The 17,728-nt window shown below is 49.2% G+C and overlaps 1 protein-coding gene across 1 annotated transcript in view; it reads left to right on the top strand.

The window, feature by feature from the left end:
* Atp6v0a2 (ATPase H+ transporting V0 subunit a2) overlaps positions 1–17,728 on the top strand; it is a 30,164-nt gene extending 12,436 nt beyond the window's left edge. Inside the window, exons 7-20 of the mRNA XM_021162418.2 lie at positions 2,998–3,080; positions 3,970–4,063; positions 4,628–4,840; positions 6,989–7,139; positions 7,542–7,678; positions 8,082–8,269; positions 8,369–8,459; positions 9,133–9,251; positions 11,318–11,528; positions 12,571–12,690; positions 13,126–13,245; positions 13,729–13,846; positions 14,521–14,692; positions 16,746–17,728. Coding sequence (XP_021018077.1) covers positions 2,998–3,080; positions 3,970–4,063; positions 4,628–4,840; positions 6,989–7,139; positions 7,542–7,678; positions 8,082–8,269; positions 8,369–8,459; positions 9,133–9,251; positions 11,318–11,528; positions 12,571–12,690; positions 13,126–13,245; positions 13,729–13,846; positions 14,521–14,692; positions 16,746–16,851 — 1,923 coding nt within the window. The 3' untranslated portion in view covers positions 16,852–17,728. The remainder of the gene's footprint in view (positions 1–2,997; positions 3,081–3,969; positions 4,064–4,627; positions 4,841–6,988; positions 7,140–7,541; positions 7,679–8,081; positions 8,270–8,368; positions 8,460–9,132; positions 9,252–11,317; positions 11,529–12,570; positions 12,691–13,125; positions 13,246–13,728; positions 13,847–14,520; positions 14,693–16,745) is intronic.

Below are 17,728 nucleotides of genomic sequence, written 5' to 3' on the forward strand. Positions count from 1 at the left end.
GTTGGGGTTTTGGTAGCACTTTTCTTGCCTCTAGGTTTCAGTAGCCCACTCCACCATATTACCCTGCCCTGCCTTTCTCTTGTCTCATCCCAGCATCCAGCTACCTCTGCCAGAGTGTCTCACTCTAGAATCTTCCAGTGACTTCCATCAGAAGGCCCCATTCCCTGTGGTGGCCTGTCTGTCCCCATCTGTTCTTCTCATACCCTTCTGTCTAGGCTTCCCCTGTCCCAGCATGCTTCTTTGTGGGCTTTTTCTTTTGCTTCCGTCTTTCCACATGTCCATGTGGCTCTCTCCACCTTCGTTTCCCCAACACTTAACAGTCCTGGGCCCTTCTTTCCCACCTGTTTAAGGTGGCCACTCACACTCTGCCTCACTGCCCCTCCAACCTGGCTTTTTCTATACTGTTTACGCCATCTAGCCTATCATGTCTCATCAGCCTGACAGCTCCCTCAGGCTTACGGCTCTCAGCCTTGGCAGCTCAGCAGGTTCTGACAAACAGATAGAACTCTTCAGTTGTGTTCTCAGTGCTGGGGATTGAGCCCAGGCCCTCATTCATATGAGGTGTGTTTTGCACATTCCAGCTGAGCGTCATAGAAATCATTCTGTTGAACATTTGTAATGCTGGCTGATTCTTCTTATTCACAGAAATGTGTTCAAAGACACTGTAAACACTTGGCAAATATTATGGGCTTTCTCCATTCCTGGGGCAGCATGGGCTTGCTTCTGGGGCATCTCTTGTCACTGATCATCAGTGAGCCATGTCTGGCCTTACTTGTTTGTGTTTCTCTTTGACTTGTTTACCGTGCATTGTTGACTCTTTTTAACTACACTGTAAATGGTGAGGAGCGAGGCTCTCCACACAAGTTTCCTGAAGACTGTTCTCACTGAGTTCCAGACATGGTCTCTGGTGGCTGTCTTAGTTAGTTAGGGTTTTACTGCTGTGAACAGACACCATGACCAAGGCAGCTCTTATAAAGGACACCATTTAGTTGGGGCTGGCTTACAGGTTCAGAGATTCTGTCCATTATCATTGAAGTGGGAACATGGCAGCGTCCAGGCAGGAATAGTTCAGGAGGAGCTGAGAGTTCAACATCTTGCTCAGAAGGCAAACAGGAAAAGACTGTCTTCCATGGGGCAAGGAGGAGGGTCTCAAAGCCCACATCCACAGTGGCATCGTTCCTCCAACAAGGCCATGCGTCCTAATAGTGCTACTCCCTGGGCCAAACATATTTAAACCACCACATTCCACTCCCTGGCCCCCATAGGCTTGTTCAAACATATTAGTCTATGGGGGCCATACCTAAACATAGCATAATGCAAAATATATTTAGCCCAACTTCAAAAGTCCCCATAGTCTATAGAAGTCTCAACAATGTTTAAAGTTCAAAGTCTTTGCTTAAATTCATTTAATTATTTAACTGTATTTCCCTATAAAGTCAAAATAAAAAAGCAGATCACATACCTCAAATATCATAGAATATACATTACCATTTCATCATAGTAAGGAAATCCTGGACCAAAACAAGACCAAAAGCCAGCTCGGCAGATTCCAAACTCTGGATCTCCATGTCTGATCTCAAAGCGCTCTTCAGATCTCCAACTCCTTTCATCTTTGTTGACTGCAACAAACTTCTCCTTAGCTGGTGCCCCATGGCTCTGGCACCTCTAACATCTTGGTTTTCAAGACAGCTTCAGTGTTACAGCTTATTGTTTCAATGTCTGGGATCCACACAAGATCTTCTGGGCTTGGGTCACTTGACTCTGCCCTCTGTAGCACTCTTAAGCTCTGGTTGACTCCACTCCACTGCTGCTACTGTTCTTGGTCATCCCATGGTATTGGCATCTCCGGTATGCTGTGGTCTTCTACTGCTACTAATAGGTTCTCTCCATGGTGCAGAGCCTCAACTTCTTTGTATGACCCCTTCAGTCTTGGGCCCTCAAACTGCAACTGGGGCTGCACCTTGACCAAGAACCTTCCCTGGCCTCTCAGTGCCCAGCCTCAGCTGCCTTCCATGACCTTTCATGTCTTCAAAACCAGTAGTACACCTGGGTGACTCTTACACATTAGCAAGTCCTGCTGCAGCATGAGGTACAACCTTGGCGATCTCTGGAACACAGCCTCTGTGCTCTCAGAAAGCACTTCCCAGATCTCACCTCAGTGATGCTGGTCTCTTCTAAATCACCACTAATTTCTTAGCTCCGTCTAACCAGCTTGACCATGCTCTTCATGAGACCAAACCAGAGAACAAAGTCTCTGCTGGGCCTTTCTGAGACTTCCTTTGCAGTGCAGTTAATATAAATCTCTTTACCTTAGCCTCGGCTAGACTCTTCAGACAAGGGCAAAAAGCAGCCATATTCTACATCAGAATATCACAAAAATAGTCTCTCTATTAAAATTCTTCTCTTCTAAAACCTGTAGAGCCAGGCTTCCACAGTTCAAATCACCCTTAGCAACAAAGTCTTCCATATTCCTGCAGGGATAGCCCAGTAAGTTCCACTTAAAGGATTCCACAGCTTTCTAAATCCAAAGTTCCAAATTCACAGTAGGAGAAGACTGTCTCCCAGGTAGCTCCGAGGAGGGTCTCAAAGCCCACCCCTACAGTGACACAATGCCTCCAACATAGCCACACATCCTAATCATGCCACCCCTTGGGCCAAACATATTCAAACCACCACAGTGGGCCATTTAAACAGTACCATCATCAACAGAAAGCACACACAGGAAAGCCGTGGCAGTGATGGGGAGGGCACTTAGTTACAATCAAAAGCTGAATGGAGGGAGAGAAGGCAGAAGCAAACTGAGGGGCGTGGCTCTGCAGATGCCTGTGAGTTGGCATGGTCGCCAGCTTGGGAACAGGTGAATTGCAGTCGGAATGCTTTAGTAAGGGCCACTGCACCTACTGCCCCAGGCAGTGAACTTGGTTTGCAAGAGTGGGGGCCGCCAGGGTCGAGGGTGTGCACAGAACTCACCGCTCTCTCCTCTGTCTGCCTGTGTAGGGTGAAGTCATAAAGTGGTACGTGTTCCTGATTTCCTTTTGGGGAGAGCAGATTGGCCACAAGGTTAAGAAGATATGTGACTGGTGAGGAAGGAGGCTTTCCTGTGTTGATTTCTTCTGGAACCTAGGCCCTCTCAGATGCTGGGCAGTTCTCTACCTGAACTATGCCAGGCTTCTGATTCTTTTGTTTATTTAATGCATTTAGGACTTGTTAGGTACACTAGTTAGTTAGTTAGTTAGCTAGTTAAACTGTCAACTTGATACAGTCTGTAATCACCTACTCTTGGGTATTGGATCCCCTGGAGTGGAAATTATGGGATGTGGGTAGCTCAAACTATGAACTGAAGCCAGGTCATCTCTCTCTCCAGCCCCAGCTTGTATCCTTGCAGTAGATATGTTTAGTATGAAAAAGAAAGCCACACCTGCTCAGTGAAGTCCCTTTGCCAGGCTGCTGCAGGACGAGGCCCAGAGGGTGTTTCCAAGTGGCCCCTGCGGAAGGGAAAGACAGCTCAGCAGGCAGTGTAGGGCGACTGCAGTTTCTTGTCTGTGTGTCTGAGGATGGGGGACAGCTCAGTCTAAAGAGTGTCAACCCTGAAACAGTAGCCAGCTTGAGCGTACAGTCCTCCTGCCTCTGCCTCTTGAGTGCTGGATTGCAGGTTGTGCCACCACCATCCTGGCATCGTTTTAAGGTGTGCTCTCAGCCTGCTTGGTGGTTCTTAACCTCAGGTACATTTCAGGAAGGTCGGATTGGGAACGGGCTTCCTGGAGTCACGGTGGGCTTGGATCTGAGAGTGTTTGGGGATCCACTTACTGTGTGTCCTCTAAGTTGCATGCAAGGCCTTCCCAAAGTGGCTGTGGCTGTATCCTTGCCCTGCCTGGTGCTGGAGGTGCTGTGCCTAGCATGAGTAGAATCTGGGCCTTGCCTTAGAAGCAGCCCTTCTTGCCCCTCTGACTGTTGAAGTCTGTCCTCTAGTTACCACTGCCACATCTACCCGTATCCAAACACGGCAGAGGAGCGCAGGGAGATTCAGGAGGGGCTCAATACTCGGATCCAAGACCTTTACACGGTGAGTAAACCGGGGCTGGGGACATTGGGAAGACATCTGCTTTCTCTGTCAACCGGGTGTCTGGTTGTGGACACTCACCATGCATTCCTGCCATTGGAGCATCTGTTTTGCAGTTACAAGCCCAGGGAGCAGTGAAGGGAAGAGCCCTTTGTGTCTCCCTGGTGTGCCAGACCATCATTTGGGCAGTGAAGACAAGCTCGTGTGGTGGGGGCCGTCCCTCCTGCCTATCTAGGGTTTGAGTTTCTCTTGATGTCACTGAGGAGTCTCGGTAGCACTGACAGGAAGATTTTCACACATGGAGACCTCAGGGCTGGGAGTGGGATTGGTGGCTTTCAGGGGTATCGGAGCTAGGTCAGGACGAGGGGAGGGGAGGGTCATCAGTCAGGCCACCCTTCTGTCTGGCCACCCCTCACAGGATGTCTGAGCTCTTCAGTGCCCTTGGGTTGTTCTGTTCTTAGAGGCTGTATGTTCGCTTGTGAGCTGGCCGTCTCTGACCATTCGTGGCCTTGCTGTGGAGGCAGAGAGCTGTGAGTGTAGCCTCAAAGCCCATGCTTGCTCCCACAGGTGCTGCACAAAACGGAGGACTATCTGCGGCAAGTGCTCTGCAAAGCTGCCGAGTCCGTGTGCAGCCGTGTGGTCCAGGTGAGGAAGATGAAGGCCATCTACCACATGCTCAACATGTGCAGCTTTGATGTCACCAACAAGTGCCTCATAGCTGAGGTCTGGTGCCCCGAGGTGGACCTGCCAGGCCTGCGCAGAGCACTGGAGGAAGGCTCGGTAAGGCTCCCTGCCCCATTAGGTCCCTCTTGACATAGTGTGTCACAGGGTACGGCGCACTTGGGACCACAAGCCTAGGCAAGCTGAGGCAAAGATTGGAGAGCTGGAGGTCAGTCTGAGGCCTTGTCTCAAAAACCAGAAAAAGTGTTTTAGAGTGCTCAGAGGGCTTGCCAACCCTGCTCTCAGACTACAGCTTTGAAGAGTGGGTCTCCTAGGGCTGGAGAGATGGCTCCACAGTAAGAGCACTGGCTGCTCTTCCAGAGGACCCGGGTTCGATTCCCAGCACCCACATGGCGGCTCACAGCTGTCTCTAACTCCAGTTCTTTGGGTCTGGAGCCCTCACATAGATAACAACAATGCACAGCAATGCACAGCAGGAAGAAAGAGTCAGCAGTCAAGAGACAGTCCCTCCCTCTGGGCACTGCTTCAGTTTCCTCCTGGCTCTGACACTGGTCGGTTAGGATTCAGTGTAGGGGTAGGCACAGACACAGGCACAGGCATAGGCAGCCTTTCTTTTCCTCTTGCCTTTTAAAATTAAACTCACTCCTCTTTTTTCTTAACGTCTAAAGAACTGTTTTGCTTGGCCTGCAGTTGCTCAGGCGAGTGCAGAGGATGGCGGACAACAGACAGCTCCTTAGCGTTGGCTCCCTGTAGACAGCAGATCGTGTGGTGGTCTCTCTGCTGAGTAAACAGCTGTTTTATGACCGGATTCTCTCGCCGGCACGCATCTTGGTTTGTTGGCTGGTTCTCGGTTGGTCAGGTGCTTTCTGGTTACAAACACCCCTGCATAGGATAGTCCATGCTTAGCCACATACTTAGCATCTTGTCGAGCTTCCAGAAGGATTGCCCCAGCTCTGGCTCTCGCTGAGTGAGGCTGGGTTTCTTCCTGTTGCTGAAGGCGTTTAGCTCACCTGTGTGAACATACAGGTGAACATACCCTGGCTGTTGGTCTGTTTCTCCTCTGGTTTTCATTGTAGCCAGTGTCCATTTCTGGGCAAGTGTGAACATTGTAGCTAGTGTGCATTGCTAGGCAAGTGTGAACATTGTAGCTAGTGTGCATTGCTAGGCAAGTGTGAACATTGTAGCTAGTGTGCATTGCTAGGCAAGTGTGAACATTGTAGCTAGTGTGCATTGCTAGGCAAGTGTGAACATTGTAGCTAGTGTGCATTGCTAGGCAAGTGTGAACATTGTAGCTAGTGTGCATTTCTGGGCAAGTGTGAACATTGTAGCTAGTGTGCATTTCTGGGCAAGTGTGAACAATGCACTAAAACCGAGGGAAAGCTGACAGAGAAGGCTTTGCCACAGTGATACAACTGATTTTCTTTTATCTGTTTTCTTTTTGTAAATTAGGTAATATTGTAGTTGTATCTGACTTGCTCTTTGCTGATTATTTTGAATGACTTTGGTTATGCAGTGTGAGTGTATGTGGGTATTATGGTGCCTGTGGAAGTCAGAGGACACCTTGCAGGGATTGGACAGCTTTCACCATGTGGGTCCTAGGGATTGAACTCAGGTCCTCAGGCTTGTGGGCAAGCATCCTTACCCACTGAGCCCTCTCACCAGCCCTCTCTTGACCACTTTTAAGACATAAAGTCCTAGACTTCAGTATTCCTTCTTCTCTCCCCTCCCCCCACTCCTGCTTGCTTGCTTGCTTGCTTTCTTTCTTTCTTTCTTTCTTTCTTTCTTTCTTTCTTTCTTTCTTTCTTTCTTTCTTTCTTGTATGAGATAATTTTCAGCTCTGTTGCTATGCTGGCCTCACATTCAAAGATCTTCCTGCCCAAACCTCCGAAGTGTAGGCCTGGCTCACACATCAGGTTTTCATTGCCCTGGGCCTGACTTTGCCTCCATTTTCCTCATCCCAGCTTTTCATCTTCGCTTCTCAGCTCTGTCCCGCTCTCCTTCCCAGGGGTCACAGCTCCGTCCCGCTCTCCTTCCCAGGGGTCACAGCTCCGTCCCGCTCTCCTTCTCAAGGGCTCTAGCTTCAGCTTCTGTCCTCAGCCACTGTGCCTGTTGTGCTTGACATCTAAAGTGGCGACCCACTTCTGTGAGCATGCAGGGCAGAGCACAGCCAGCTGTGTGCGTGCGTCTGTGTTGGTCTGTAGCTGTTCTCATGGACAGTCATTTTCCTCTTTCTTTTCTGTGTGGAAGAGAGAGAGCGGAGCTACAATCCCCTCGTTCATGAACACAATCCCTACGAAAGAAACGCCGCCCACTCTGATCCGCACCAACAAATTCACTGAAGGTTTCCAGAACATCGTGGATGCGTATGGAGTCGGGAGCTACAGAGAAGTGAACCCAGGTGGGGCGTCTGTGTGAGTGCAGCCCTCTTGCTCTTCTGTCAGCATAGCCTTCGCTTGGTTGAGTTTCTGAGGCAAGGTCTTCCTCGATAGCCCTGACTAGCCTGAAACAGAGTCACAGTGTGGCTGACCTCACACTGTGGTCACCCTCCCGTCTCTTCCTCCTGAGTGCTGGGCTCACAGGTGTGTGCCACCATGCCTAGCCCTGTTAGTGCTTTTGATGGAGGAATGGAGTAGATGTTTGTCAAGCAAGCTCTCTGCTGTCACTTTGTCAGCTTTGTGTAGCATTTAAATGACCTTATAGTCCTGTTCTGAGAGCTCTGAAAAAGTGTGTGTGTGTGTACACGCACATGTGTACAGTCATGCACGTGTGTCTGTGCTAACCTAAGGCCCTGTCTTTGCAGCTCTCTTTACCATCATCACCTTCCCGTTCCTGTTTGCTGTGATGTTTGGCGACTTTGGGCACGGCTTTGTCATGTTCCTGTTTGCCCTCTTACTGGTGTTAAATGAGAACCACCCCAGACTAAACCAGTCACAGGAGGTAATGCTTGCCCACCCGCCAGCCTGACAGGGCTTGAATTGTTTGGCTGGAGGAGAGATCTGTTGTGTTTATTGTGCTTTTGCTGGCAAGTGATTGAGATGGTCTCAGGTAGTCCTGCTGGACTCAAACTTGTTACTACCAAAGGCTAACCTTGAACTTGTGATGCCCCTGCCTCCACCTCCTTAGCGCTAGGGTTCTAGGCGCTTGGCCCAGGCCAGCTCAGGAGCTTTGGGTGTAAATGTGCTCCTCAGGAGACCTGCACCTGTCACCTGGGGGAGACTCCCGCCGGGGTGTGGTTTTCTGGGCAGCTCCAGACGAAAGGCTGGAATGAGCCATCATGATCCTCCCAGGAGCCCACTGTCCAGTGAGTGAGTGAGTCAGCTCTCACGGTGTCTTCTCCCAGATCCTTAGGATGTTCTTTGATGGCCGGTATATCCTGCTGCTGATGGGGCTGTTCTCTGTGTACACCGGCCTCATCTACAACGACTGCTTCTCCAAGTCTGTGAACCTCTTTGGCTCTGGGTGGAATGTGTCTGCCATGTACAGCTCCAGCCACTCTCCAGAGGAGCAGAGGAAGATGGTGCTTTGGAAGTGAGTGGCCCGTGAACAAGAATGCCACATGCCGGGTGTCCCTTTCCCACCCATGCCCCTTCCTCCCTGCATGGTGACCCGCTCTGCCCTCTGTTTCAGTGACAGCACCATCAGGCACAGCAGGACTTTGCAGCTGGACCCGAATATCCCCGGAGTTTTCCGAGGCCCCTACCCTTTTGGCATTGATCCTGTGAGTGCTTCTTTCCCCGTGTGTGAGGGGAGGTGCTGGGGTGCTGTGGGCTATCTAGGGTTTTTTTTTCCTATGGTAGAAGTGATCCTTTGTGGATACCAACCAGGTTTGTGTGAATTGCCTTTTATCTAGAGAGTAAAGTGAGGGACTGAGGTAGCCCTAGGGTGCCAGGCTCCTCCTATGAGAGGGTTCAGCAGGCACATAGATGCCTGCAGGCCAAGCTTTTTGGACCATTGTCCTGAAGACTTTCTGAGGAGTTGTCCTGAAAGTAGATCCCAGCACTGTTGAGTAGGCTGGGAAGGTGTGGGGAGGCTGTCACAGTGTGGCAGGTCTTACTCAGATCTGCAGTCTCAGGTGTCCTCAGTCCTGCCCAGAGGTGTCATTTGTATACTTAGATAAAGTCTGCAGTCTGAGCTGGATCCAGAAGGTGAACAGCATTCACAGAAGGTTAAGCTGCCAACTCTGCAGCCAGATCTAGCAGGATCTAGCAAGATCTAACAAGATCTAGCAAGCTCTAGCAAGCTCTAGCAAGCTCCTTGCTCTTGCCCCCAAGGTCCTGGCTCAGGGAAGTCAGTTGAAAACAGAAGAGACAGGTGTTGGTTTCTTTGTAAACCCAGAGTAACATGGTTGTTTAGGAGCCTTCCCGCGCGGCTGATGCGTTTTTTGTCCTTAGATTTGGAACCTTGCCACAAACCGCCTCACGTTCCTCAACTCCTTCAAGATGAAAATGTCTGTGATTTTAGGAATTTTTCACATGACTTTTGGTGTTGTTCTGGGAATATTTAACCACTTGTAAGTACGTGTTTTGGTTTTTTTCCTTCATGTTTGTGGCTGCCCTCCACTTAGGGTGGTGTCCTTTCACTCTCCAAGAATTGGTGTTGCAGGTGTGAGCCGGTGTGCCCGCTCATTATTTATTTACTTACTTATCTTTTACGTTCATTTGGTGAGAGGAGGAAGATGGCGCACGTCACAGTCCGTGTGGAGGTTAGGGGACAACTTTTGGGTTTAGCTCTCTCCTTCCACCATGCATGGGTCCTGGGGATTGAACTCAGGTCATCAGGCTTGGTAGCAATGCTTTTACTCAGGGGGCCACCTCCCCCCCCTCCCACCCCCTTTATGCATGTTGTATATATGTATGGTATGTGTGTGTGTATACACTTGGGTGAATACTCAATTGTCAGAGCAGTTTGCAGGAGAGTTTCCCCTTTTTCTACCACGTGGATGCTGGGGAATGAACTCAGGTCGTCAGGCCTGGAGGCAGTTGTTTCTACCTGCTGAGCCATCTCAACAGCCCTTTATGTTTGGGGGTTTTCATTTGTTTGTGTTTGTTTGTTTACTTTATTTTATGTGTGTCTGGGCATCATGTGAGTGTCTGTTGCCTGTGGAGACCACAATCCAGAGCCCCTGAAATTAGAGTTACAGATGGTTGTAAGCCACTTGAGTACTGGAAATTAAATCTGGGTTTTCTCGAAGATCAGCCAGTGCTCTCAACCACTGAGCCATCTCTCCAGCCCTTAAGTTTGTTTCTTGATGCTAGACTGTTGGCAGTTGATCTGATGGTGCAGGCTAGGATGTGACTCTGTTCTGGTTATTTAGCTGTGGGGTTTTGAGGATCCCTGATTTATCCATTCAGTGCATACTGTGGACTGGTGCTGTCCTGGGCACCAGGTTTCTGCAGAGTGGAGAGAGGCCCGTGCCCTCCTGGAGCTCCTGTCCAAGTGTGACATGAGTGCTGGGTATTCCCAGAGGGAGTTGTCATATTCCTTCCTTTTGTTCTAAAGTAGAAAGCTTTCTGTGTTGTGGGGGAGTCAGCACCTTGGCACTTCCTCTCCGTGCTGACTGCCTCTTCTCATGAGGAAGCAGTGGCGCCACCTTTGACCCCAGCATCTGGGTTCATCTCTGTGAATTCCAGGCCAGCCAGGGCTGCAGAGTGAGTTCCAGGACAGCCAGGACTACACAGAGAAACCCTGTCTCAAAAACAAAAACCAAAACCAAAACAAAACCAAAAAGAAAAGAAAAAGAAAAAGAAAAAAAAAAATTTGTTGAAGGCGGCGGGTGCTCTGAGGTGCAGGTGCAGAGAGCTGGGAGCTGTGTGCTGTTCTTCCAGAGGCTGCTCTCAGCACCATGGTGGGTGGCTTACAGCTGTCTGTGATCTAGCTCCAGGGAGAGGTGATGCCTGGGCTCTGCAATCGAGTGCACAGCACTACACACACATACACACACACAAGCACACGCACACTTACACATAATTTTTAAAATGTTTAAAAAATTGGAGACTGAGTTCAATTCCCAGCAACCACATGGTGACTCATAACCATCTGTAATGGGATCTGATGCCCTCTTCCGGTGCATCTGGAAAGAGCAATGGTGTGCTCATATACATAAAATAAATAAATAAGTAAATCTTAAAAAAAAAATGTAGACTGGACAGACGGCTCAGTGGTTAAGAGCATTTGCTGCCCTTCCAGAGGACCTGGGTTTGGTCCCCAGGTCCCACATGGTGGCTTACAACTAGCTATGGCTCCAGTTCCAGGGGAGCTTACGCCTCTTCTCGATTCTGCACCAGACATGTATTCAAGCCAAACATCCATTCACAAAAATTAAATAAGAAAATTTATTTCATTAAGACAATTTGGTTTAATAATTAAAAAAAATAACTAATAGTTTAAAGCCAGACCCAGTAGCAAATTGTGTTTGTGTGTGGTTCTGCACAGTTCTCTTTCTTGCCCCCTCTTGTGTCTCTCTTTCCTCTGGATGGGTCTGCAGCTCTGGCTGGCAGAGACTCATGTGGAGCCCTGAAGTGGCCTTGGCGCCATAGCAACAGAGCCATTCAACTGCCTCACTCACTTCTCTTGCAGGCACTTTAGGAAGAAGTTCAACATCTACCTGGTCTCGGTCCCTGAGATCCTGTTCATGCTCTGCATCTTTGGGTACCTGATTTTCATGATCATTTACAAGTGGCTGGCATACTCGGCAGAGACCTCGAGAGAGGCCCCGAGCATCCTGATTGAGTTCATTAACATGTTCCTGTTCCCAGCCAGTGAGACACACGGGCTCTACCCAGGGCAGGTGAGTGCACCTCTACGTGGTAGTGACCACCCTACACTCAGCAGTCTCCCATACGTAGCCGATGATGAGAAGGGACAGACCTAAACCAGGAGTGTGGGGAGTGTTCTCTTGTGTATCTGCTTTTCCTTTTGCAGTGTTCTCAGATTATTATTATCTGGAGTCAGACTCCATTTAGATTTCTTTCTTTCTTTTTTTCTCTCCTCAGTTTTTCAAGACAGGGTTTCTCTGTGTAGCCCTGGCTGTCCTGGAACTCACTCTGTAGACCGGGCTGGCCTCGAACTCAGAGATCCTCCTGCCTCTGTCTCCTGAGTGCTGGGATTAAAGACATGCGCCACCACCACCCAGATTAGATTTTTTTTTTTTATTTAATAAATGCCTCATGAATGTACAGATCATCCTTGCTCAGGGATCCTGATAATCTCTGATGGTTTCAATATTTTAGTGTGTGGTGTCAGTGCGAGACCCTGTTTAGAATTTGTACGTGGCGGGTGGGGGTGGGGGCGGGGGCGGGGGCGGGGGTGGGGGTGGTTACCTGTGTCTGCAGATCAGAGGTCAACTTTGGATGTCATCCTTCAGGCATCGTCCCCCTCTCGTTTTTGTTGGTGTGTGTGTGTGTGTGTGTGTGTGAGAGAGAGAGAGAGAGAGAGAGAGAGAGAGAGAGAGAGCGCGAGTGATGGTCTCTCCCTGGCCTAGAATTACCAGAGTACGCTAGGGTGCCCAGCTAATGAGCCCAAGAGGCTTTTCCTACTCTTGTGTCCCAAGCTTGCCCAGCCATGGAGGGCTCTGAAAGTGAGTTCCAGGATCTAACTCAGTCTACACTGAGTCATTCCCCAGTCCTCCACTGAGAACTTTTCTAATGTTTCTTACTGCTCTAAAAATATTCTTTCAATGCCATGTCCTGAATGCTGTGAGTCAGAAGAAGTGTGGAGGGTGACCGTGCCCCCCCACAGTTGTCCTGTCCCCCCGACCCCAACACACAGTCTGCTTCTCATCCCAGTGACTCGGTGGTACCTTTCGTCTTCTTTCTCCCTTGCACCAACAGGCACACGTCCAGAGAGTGTTGGTGGCTCTCACCGTGCTGGCTGTCCCCGTGCTCTTCTTAGGAAAGCCACTTTTTCTGCTGTGGCTGCACAACGGGCGCAATTGCTTTGGCATGAGCCGGGTGAGTGTGTCCCCGTGTCCCCAGGTTCTCATCCCTCCAAAGCTGGCTTCACTTAGAGGCTTGAGGTTGCCGTTGGGCTGCAGCTTGAGGAATGGTACTGTTGTAATGTGTGCGCAGGCATTCCCTCAAGCCTCTCCTCGGCCTCTCCTGGATGTCTGTGCAGAGAGGAGGTGTGAGTCACAGCGCAGTTCTGTGTTTGCGCGTTTGAGGACTTGCCATACTTTTTCTGTAGCGGCTGGAGTGCACTGGGGTGCCAACACTTGCTACTCTCTGCTTTCCCATTGCTCTGAGACAGTCTTAAGGCTTATGGGGTGTGCATTTTCTTGGAGACAGTTCACTTATTCCCAGAGAGCTGCATCCTAAGAGAAGCAGTTACTTGGAGTTTGTCTCAGCCCTGAGCCGTTCCAGCTGCTGACACTCCTCTTTTCTCTTTAGAGCGGTTACACACTCGTGAGGAAGGACAGCGAGGAAGAGGTGTCTCTTCTGGGCAGCCAGGACATAGAAGAGGGCAACAGCCGCATGGAAGAAGGCTGCCGAGAAGTGACATGTGAGGAGGTGAGCTCTGAGGTTGGTGAGGGAGGAAGCTTTTCATTGACTGCTTAATGAGGACAAAGTGCATTCCCTGTGGCTGCTTGCTAATTATTATATAGCAGCCTTCATGCAGGCCAGGTGGCCACATCACAAGTTCACAGAGCACAGAGAGCAGTGAAGAAGAACCAAGGTCCTGTAGTCCCTGGGAGATGGCACCCTGGCCTCAGGCATGAGCTTCCACTGTACACCAATGGCTGGGGAATGTTCACTTGGATGCTGGGGAGTTTCAGAGGCTGGCTCAGATGTCACTGAGACCACTAATCACGTGGTCCTCATGGCAATTGGAGCTCCAGGCTGGTGTTTGGACAGGAGCCCCATAGCCCACTGAGTAGGATTTACGCCTCTGATCTGCTGTAGCTTCCAGCATGCTCTGCTCCAGAGGCCAGCCAGGGACTCACTGTGAGCAGGTTTGTGGCATGGTGTCTAATGGTCTCTGTTGTCCCTCAGTTTAACTTCGGGGAGATCCTGATGACGCAGGCCATCCACTCCATCGAGTACTGCCTCGGCTGCATCTCCAACACCGCCTCCTACCTGAGGCTCTGGGCACTCAGCCTGGCCCATGCACGTATGTTACTCAGCCCTGTGTAAGCTCTGCACGGGGAGGTGATGGACCACTCCTGTTCCCTGTGGGTCCCACATTCTGATTGTACAGGTTGCAGTCCTGATCTAGGCAGAGAGGGGCCCTAGGAATGGAGGGTGTGGTGACCTCTGGCACGATGCTCTCCTCTGTCGCCTGCTCCTGTGTGTGTCGTAGCCATTGCTTTACTTACTGAACCAAGTATTCAGTTTAAGCAAGTGTGGCAGCCGCTAAGCCCTGAGAGCCCATGTCACTTCTCCAGCCTGGAGGTGACAGCCACTGACTGCAGTCTCTCAAACACAGCATACAGTGTGTGACAAAGGCCTGGGACACATGACAGAGGTGGGTAGTCACTGGAGACAGGGACAGAGGAAGCCCTCTGTGTCCCAAGATAGTGAAGGTGCAGAGGCTACCTTGCTGACCACAGACCCAAACTTCTAACAGGTCACTTGTGAGGTTCAGACAGGATGCTCGATCCAGGTCTGGCCTGAGTTAGGCGACAGGAGGGCGTAATGAAGCCTCCCAAGATTGTTGTTCTTTAAGGAGGAAGGCCTGGAGGTTTTCGGCCTCTGCTGGGGGGATAGGCTGATGGGTTGTCATTCCTTCTGTCACGAGGGTGGTGAGAGAGAGGGCTTATGTTTTCCAAACGACTTTCTTTGCAGAGCTCTCTGATGTGCTGTGGGCCATGCTGATGCGCGTGGGGCTGCGTGTGGACACCACCTATGGGGTCTTGCTGCTGCTGCCTGTCATGGCTTTCTTTGCAGTTTTGACCATTTTTATCCTTCTGGTCATGGAGGGTCTTTCTGCATTCCTCCATGCCATAAGGCTTCACTGGTGAGTGCTCTGTGTGTCCTCAGAACAGGATTTTAAAAAATGAAAGTGAGGGTTGGAGAGATGGCTCAGTAGTTAAGAGTGTGCACTGTGCTTGGAAAGGACCCAAGTTCATTTGCCAGTGCCCACATCAGGGGCCACACTCCCCTGTAACTCCAGCACTAGGGGATTCAGTGCCCCTGCAGGCACCTGCACTCAAGCACAACACAGACTTTAAAAATATAACAAATCTTTTAAAAAAGGAAACGAGCTGGCAAGCTGGCTCAGTGGGTAAAGGTGCTTGCTGCCAAGCCTGGGGACATAAATTCAATCCCTGGGACCCACATGGTGGAGGGAGGGAGCTAATGTCCAGCAATTATCATCTGACAGTCACATGTATATTGTAGCATGTTTATCCACACATATGCTTGTGCACTGCAAATGACTAAGAATAATCTGCCCATTAAGAAAAACATAATGAGGGCTGGTGAGATGGCTCAGTTGGTAAGAGCACCCGACTGCTCTTCCAAAGGTCCGGAGTTCAAATCCCAGCAACCACATGGTGGTTCACAACCATCCATAATGAGATCTGACTCCCTCTTCTGGAGTGTCTGAAGACAGCTACAGTGTACTTACATATAATAAATTAAAAAAAAAATATATATATATATATAAAAGAAAAGAAAAACATAATGAGCTGGGTGTGGTGGCGCATGCCTTTAATCCCAGCACTCGGGAGGCAGAGGCAGGCGGATTTCTGAGTTCAAGGCCAGCCTGGTCTACAGAGTGAGTGCCAGGACAGCCAGGGCTATACAGAGAAACCCTGTCTCGAAAAACCAAAAAAAAAAGAAAAAGAAAAAAAACATAATGTATATAAAACCCCTTTCTAAATGCAATGCGTGTGATGGACTAGCTCCTCCCTGCTAGACGATGGTTTAAAGTTCAGAAACAAAATTCAATTTTCTTACAAGTAAAAGAAAATTTCTGTCTGTGAAACAATTGTGTATGTTCCCGCTTTTTGAAACAGGGTCTTGCTATATAGCCCTGGCTGTCCTGGAACTCAGTATTTAGACCAGGCTGGCCTCGAACTTACAGAGATCTATCTGCCTCTGCCTCCGTCTCCCGAGTGCTAGGATTACAGGCAGGTGCCATCATGCCTGATCTGTATACATTCCCCGTTTTATTTATGTTGGCACTGGGAGGTGTCACTGCTGTCTGACACTTAGATACCTTCCTGTTGCTGGGAGATCAAAGGCCAACTTGCAGGGGTTAGCTGTCTTTTTACTGTTGAGTCCTGGGAATTGAACTCCAGTTGTTAGGTTTGGGGATAAATGCCTTTACCCCTGAGCCCTCTCAGCAGCCCTCCTGAGTGTTCCAGAGGAGGTCCTCTGTCCTACCCTCCATGTCTCTGGTGTATGAGAGCTGGAGGTGTGCTAGACTTGCTGACACATACAGGGGCCAGAGGGCAGGATGCTGAGGTGACACAAGGGCAAGACAGGGTGGATGGGAGAAGAGGTCAGGTGAATGTGTTTATACCAAGAATGCAAAGAGGATAGAAAGGTTTTTGTTTTGTTTTGTTTTGTTTTGTTTTGTTTTGTTTTAAGAAGTGTAGAAACAGGGCTGGAGAGATGGCTTAGCAGTTAAGACCACTGACTGCTCTTCCAGAGGTCCTGAGTTCAATTCTCAGCAACCACATGATGACTCACAACCATCTTTAATGGGATCCGATGCCCTCTTCTGGTGTGTCTGAAGAGAGCAACAGTGTACTCATATATAAATAAAATAAATAAATAAATCTTTTTAAAAAATTAGCTTTTAGCCTGGTGTGGTGGTGCACGCCTTTAATCCCAGCACTCGGGAGGCAGAGGCAGGCGGATTTCTAGTTCGAGGCCAGCCTGATCTACAGAGTGATGAGTTCCAGGACAGCCAGGGCTATACAGAGAAACCCTGTCTCAAAAAAACAAAACAAAACAAAAAACAAAAAAAAAACCAAAAAGGAAGTGTAGAAACATTAAGTCACTCACAGTTCCAGGGTGCAGTCATAGTGTTTAACACGTGTTCATTTTTCTTTCTGTAGGGTAGAATTTCAGAACAAATTCTACGTTGGTGCAGGCACCAAGTTCGTTCCCTTCTCCTTCAGTCTGCTCTCCTCCAAGTTCAGTAATGATGACAGCATAGCATGATTGCACGCTGCAGCGAGCCTGCTCTGATCGACGGAGGACTATCATGTTACAGAATTCACTCACTCACTCACTCACTCACTCCGGTCAGAGCTTAACACGGGAAAGCTCCACCCTCATTGATTGCCTTACGATTCAGCCAGATGGTTCTGTAAGATACACCTCTTCCTCATGGTGAAGATTTTCTAAAACTCACCACTCCGGACACGGAGATTTCGTCGGTTTTTATTATGAGCAAATATAAGTTAATGCCAACGCTACTTTAAAGTTATTTTTTAAAGTGTAAGATTGGAGGAGAGAAGCCAGCTGAACAGCTAGCTAAAAATGGTCTTAGATACTTGATTCCTTTTCAACTTAAAAAAAAAACCATGAAGTTATTCCATCGCAAGAAGATGTCAGATAATATTTTCCAACAGCTCAAGTTAAGCATAGTGCTTTCAGACATTACTGCTGGGTCATCAGCAGGTCCCCGCTCCCACTGCCTGCTCCAGAATGTATGTGAGTTCTCCCGAAATGCTCGCAGGATTGCCGGGAGGGGCAGCGTGACAGCCTGATCTTCTGTTAATAATCGGAGACAATGCGACAAAGTGGCACAGCGATGGCTCTCCTGCTTGCATATTTTTTAAAGACGCTTGTCCTTCACCCTTGTGTTAGACCAGTCACGGCAGTTGTGCATTCTGAAGGATGACTGTCCTGAGCCTTAAAACCCAGGGGAGACAGGAAAAGCCGTGTGTATTTTTATAGCAAAGAGCAGATGAAGATATTTTACCACAGAGGCTGCTTCTACTGGACAATAGTATAGTTTTTTACTTTGGCACTAATTCTGAATAAAGGTCTGATGGCCAGTTTGATTTCCCATGCTGTTCAGGTTAGCTGAAAA

Source organism: Mus caroli, unplaced genomic scaffold (assembly GCF_978045245.1).
Source record: "Mus caroli unplaced genomic scaffold, Mus_caroli_1 scaffold_4, whole genome shotgun sequence".
Classification (NCBI taxonomy): Eukaryota; Metazoa; Chordata; class Mammalia; order Rodentia; family Muridae; genus Mus; species Mus caroli.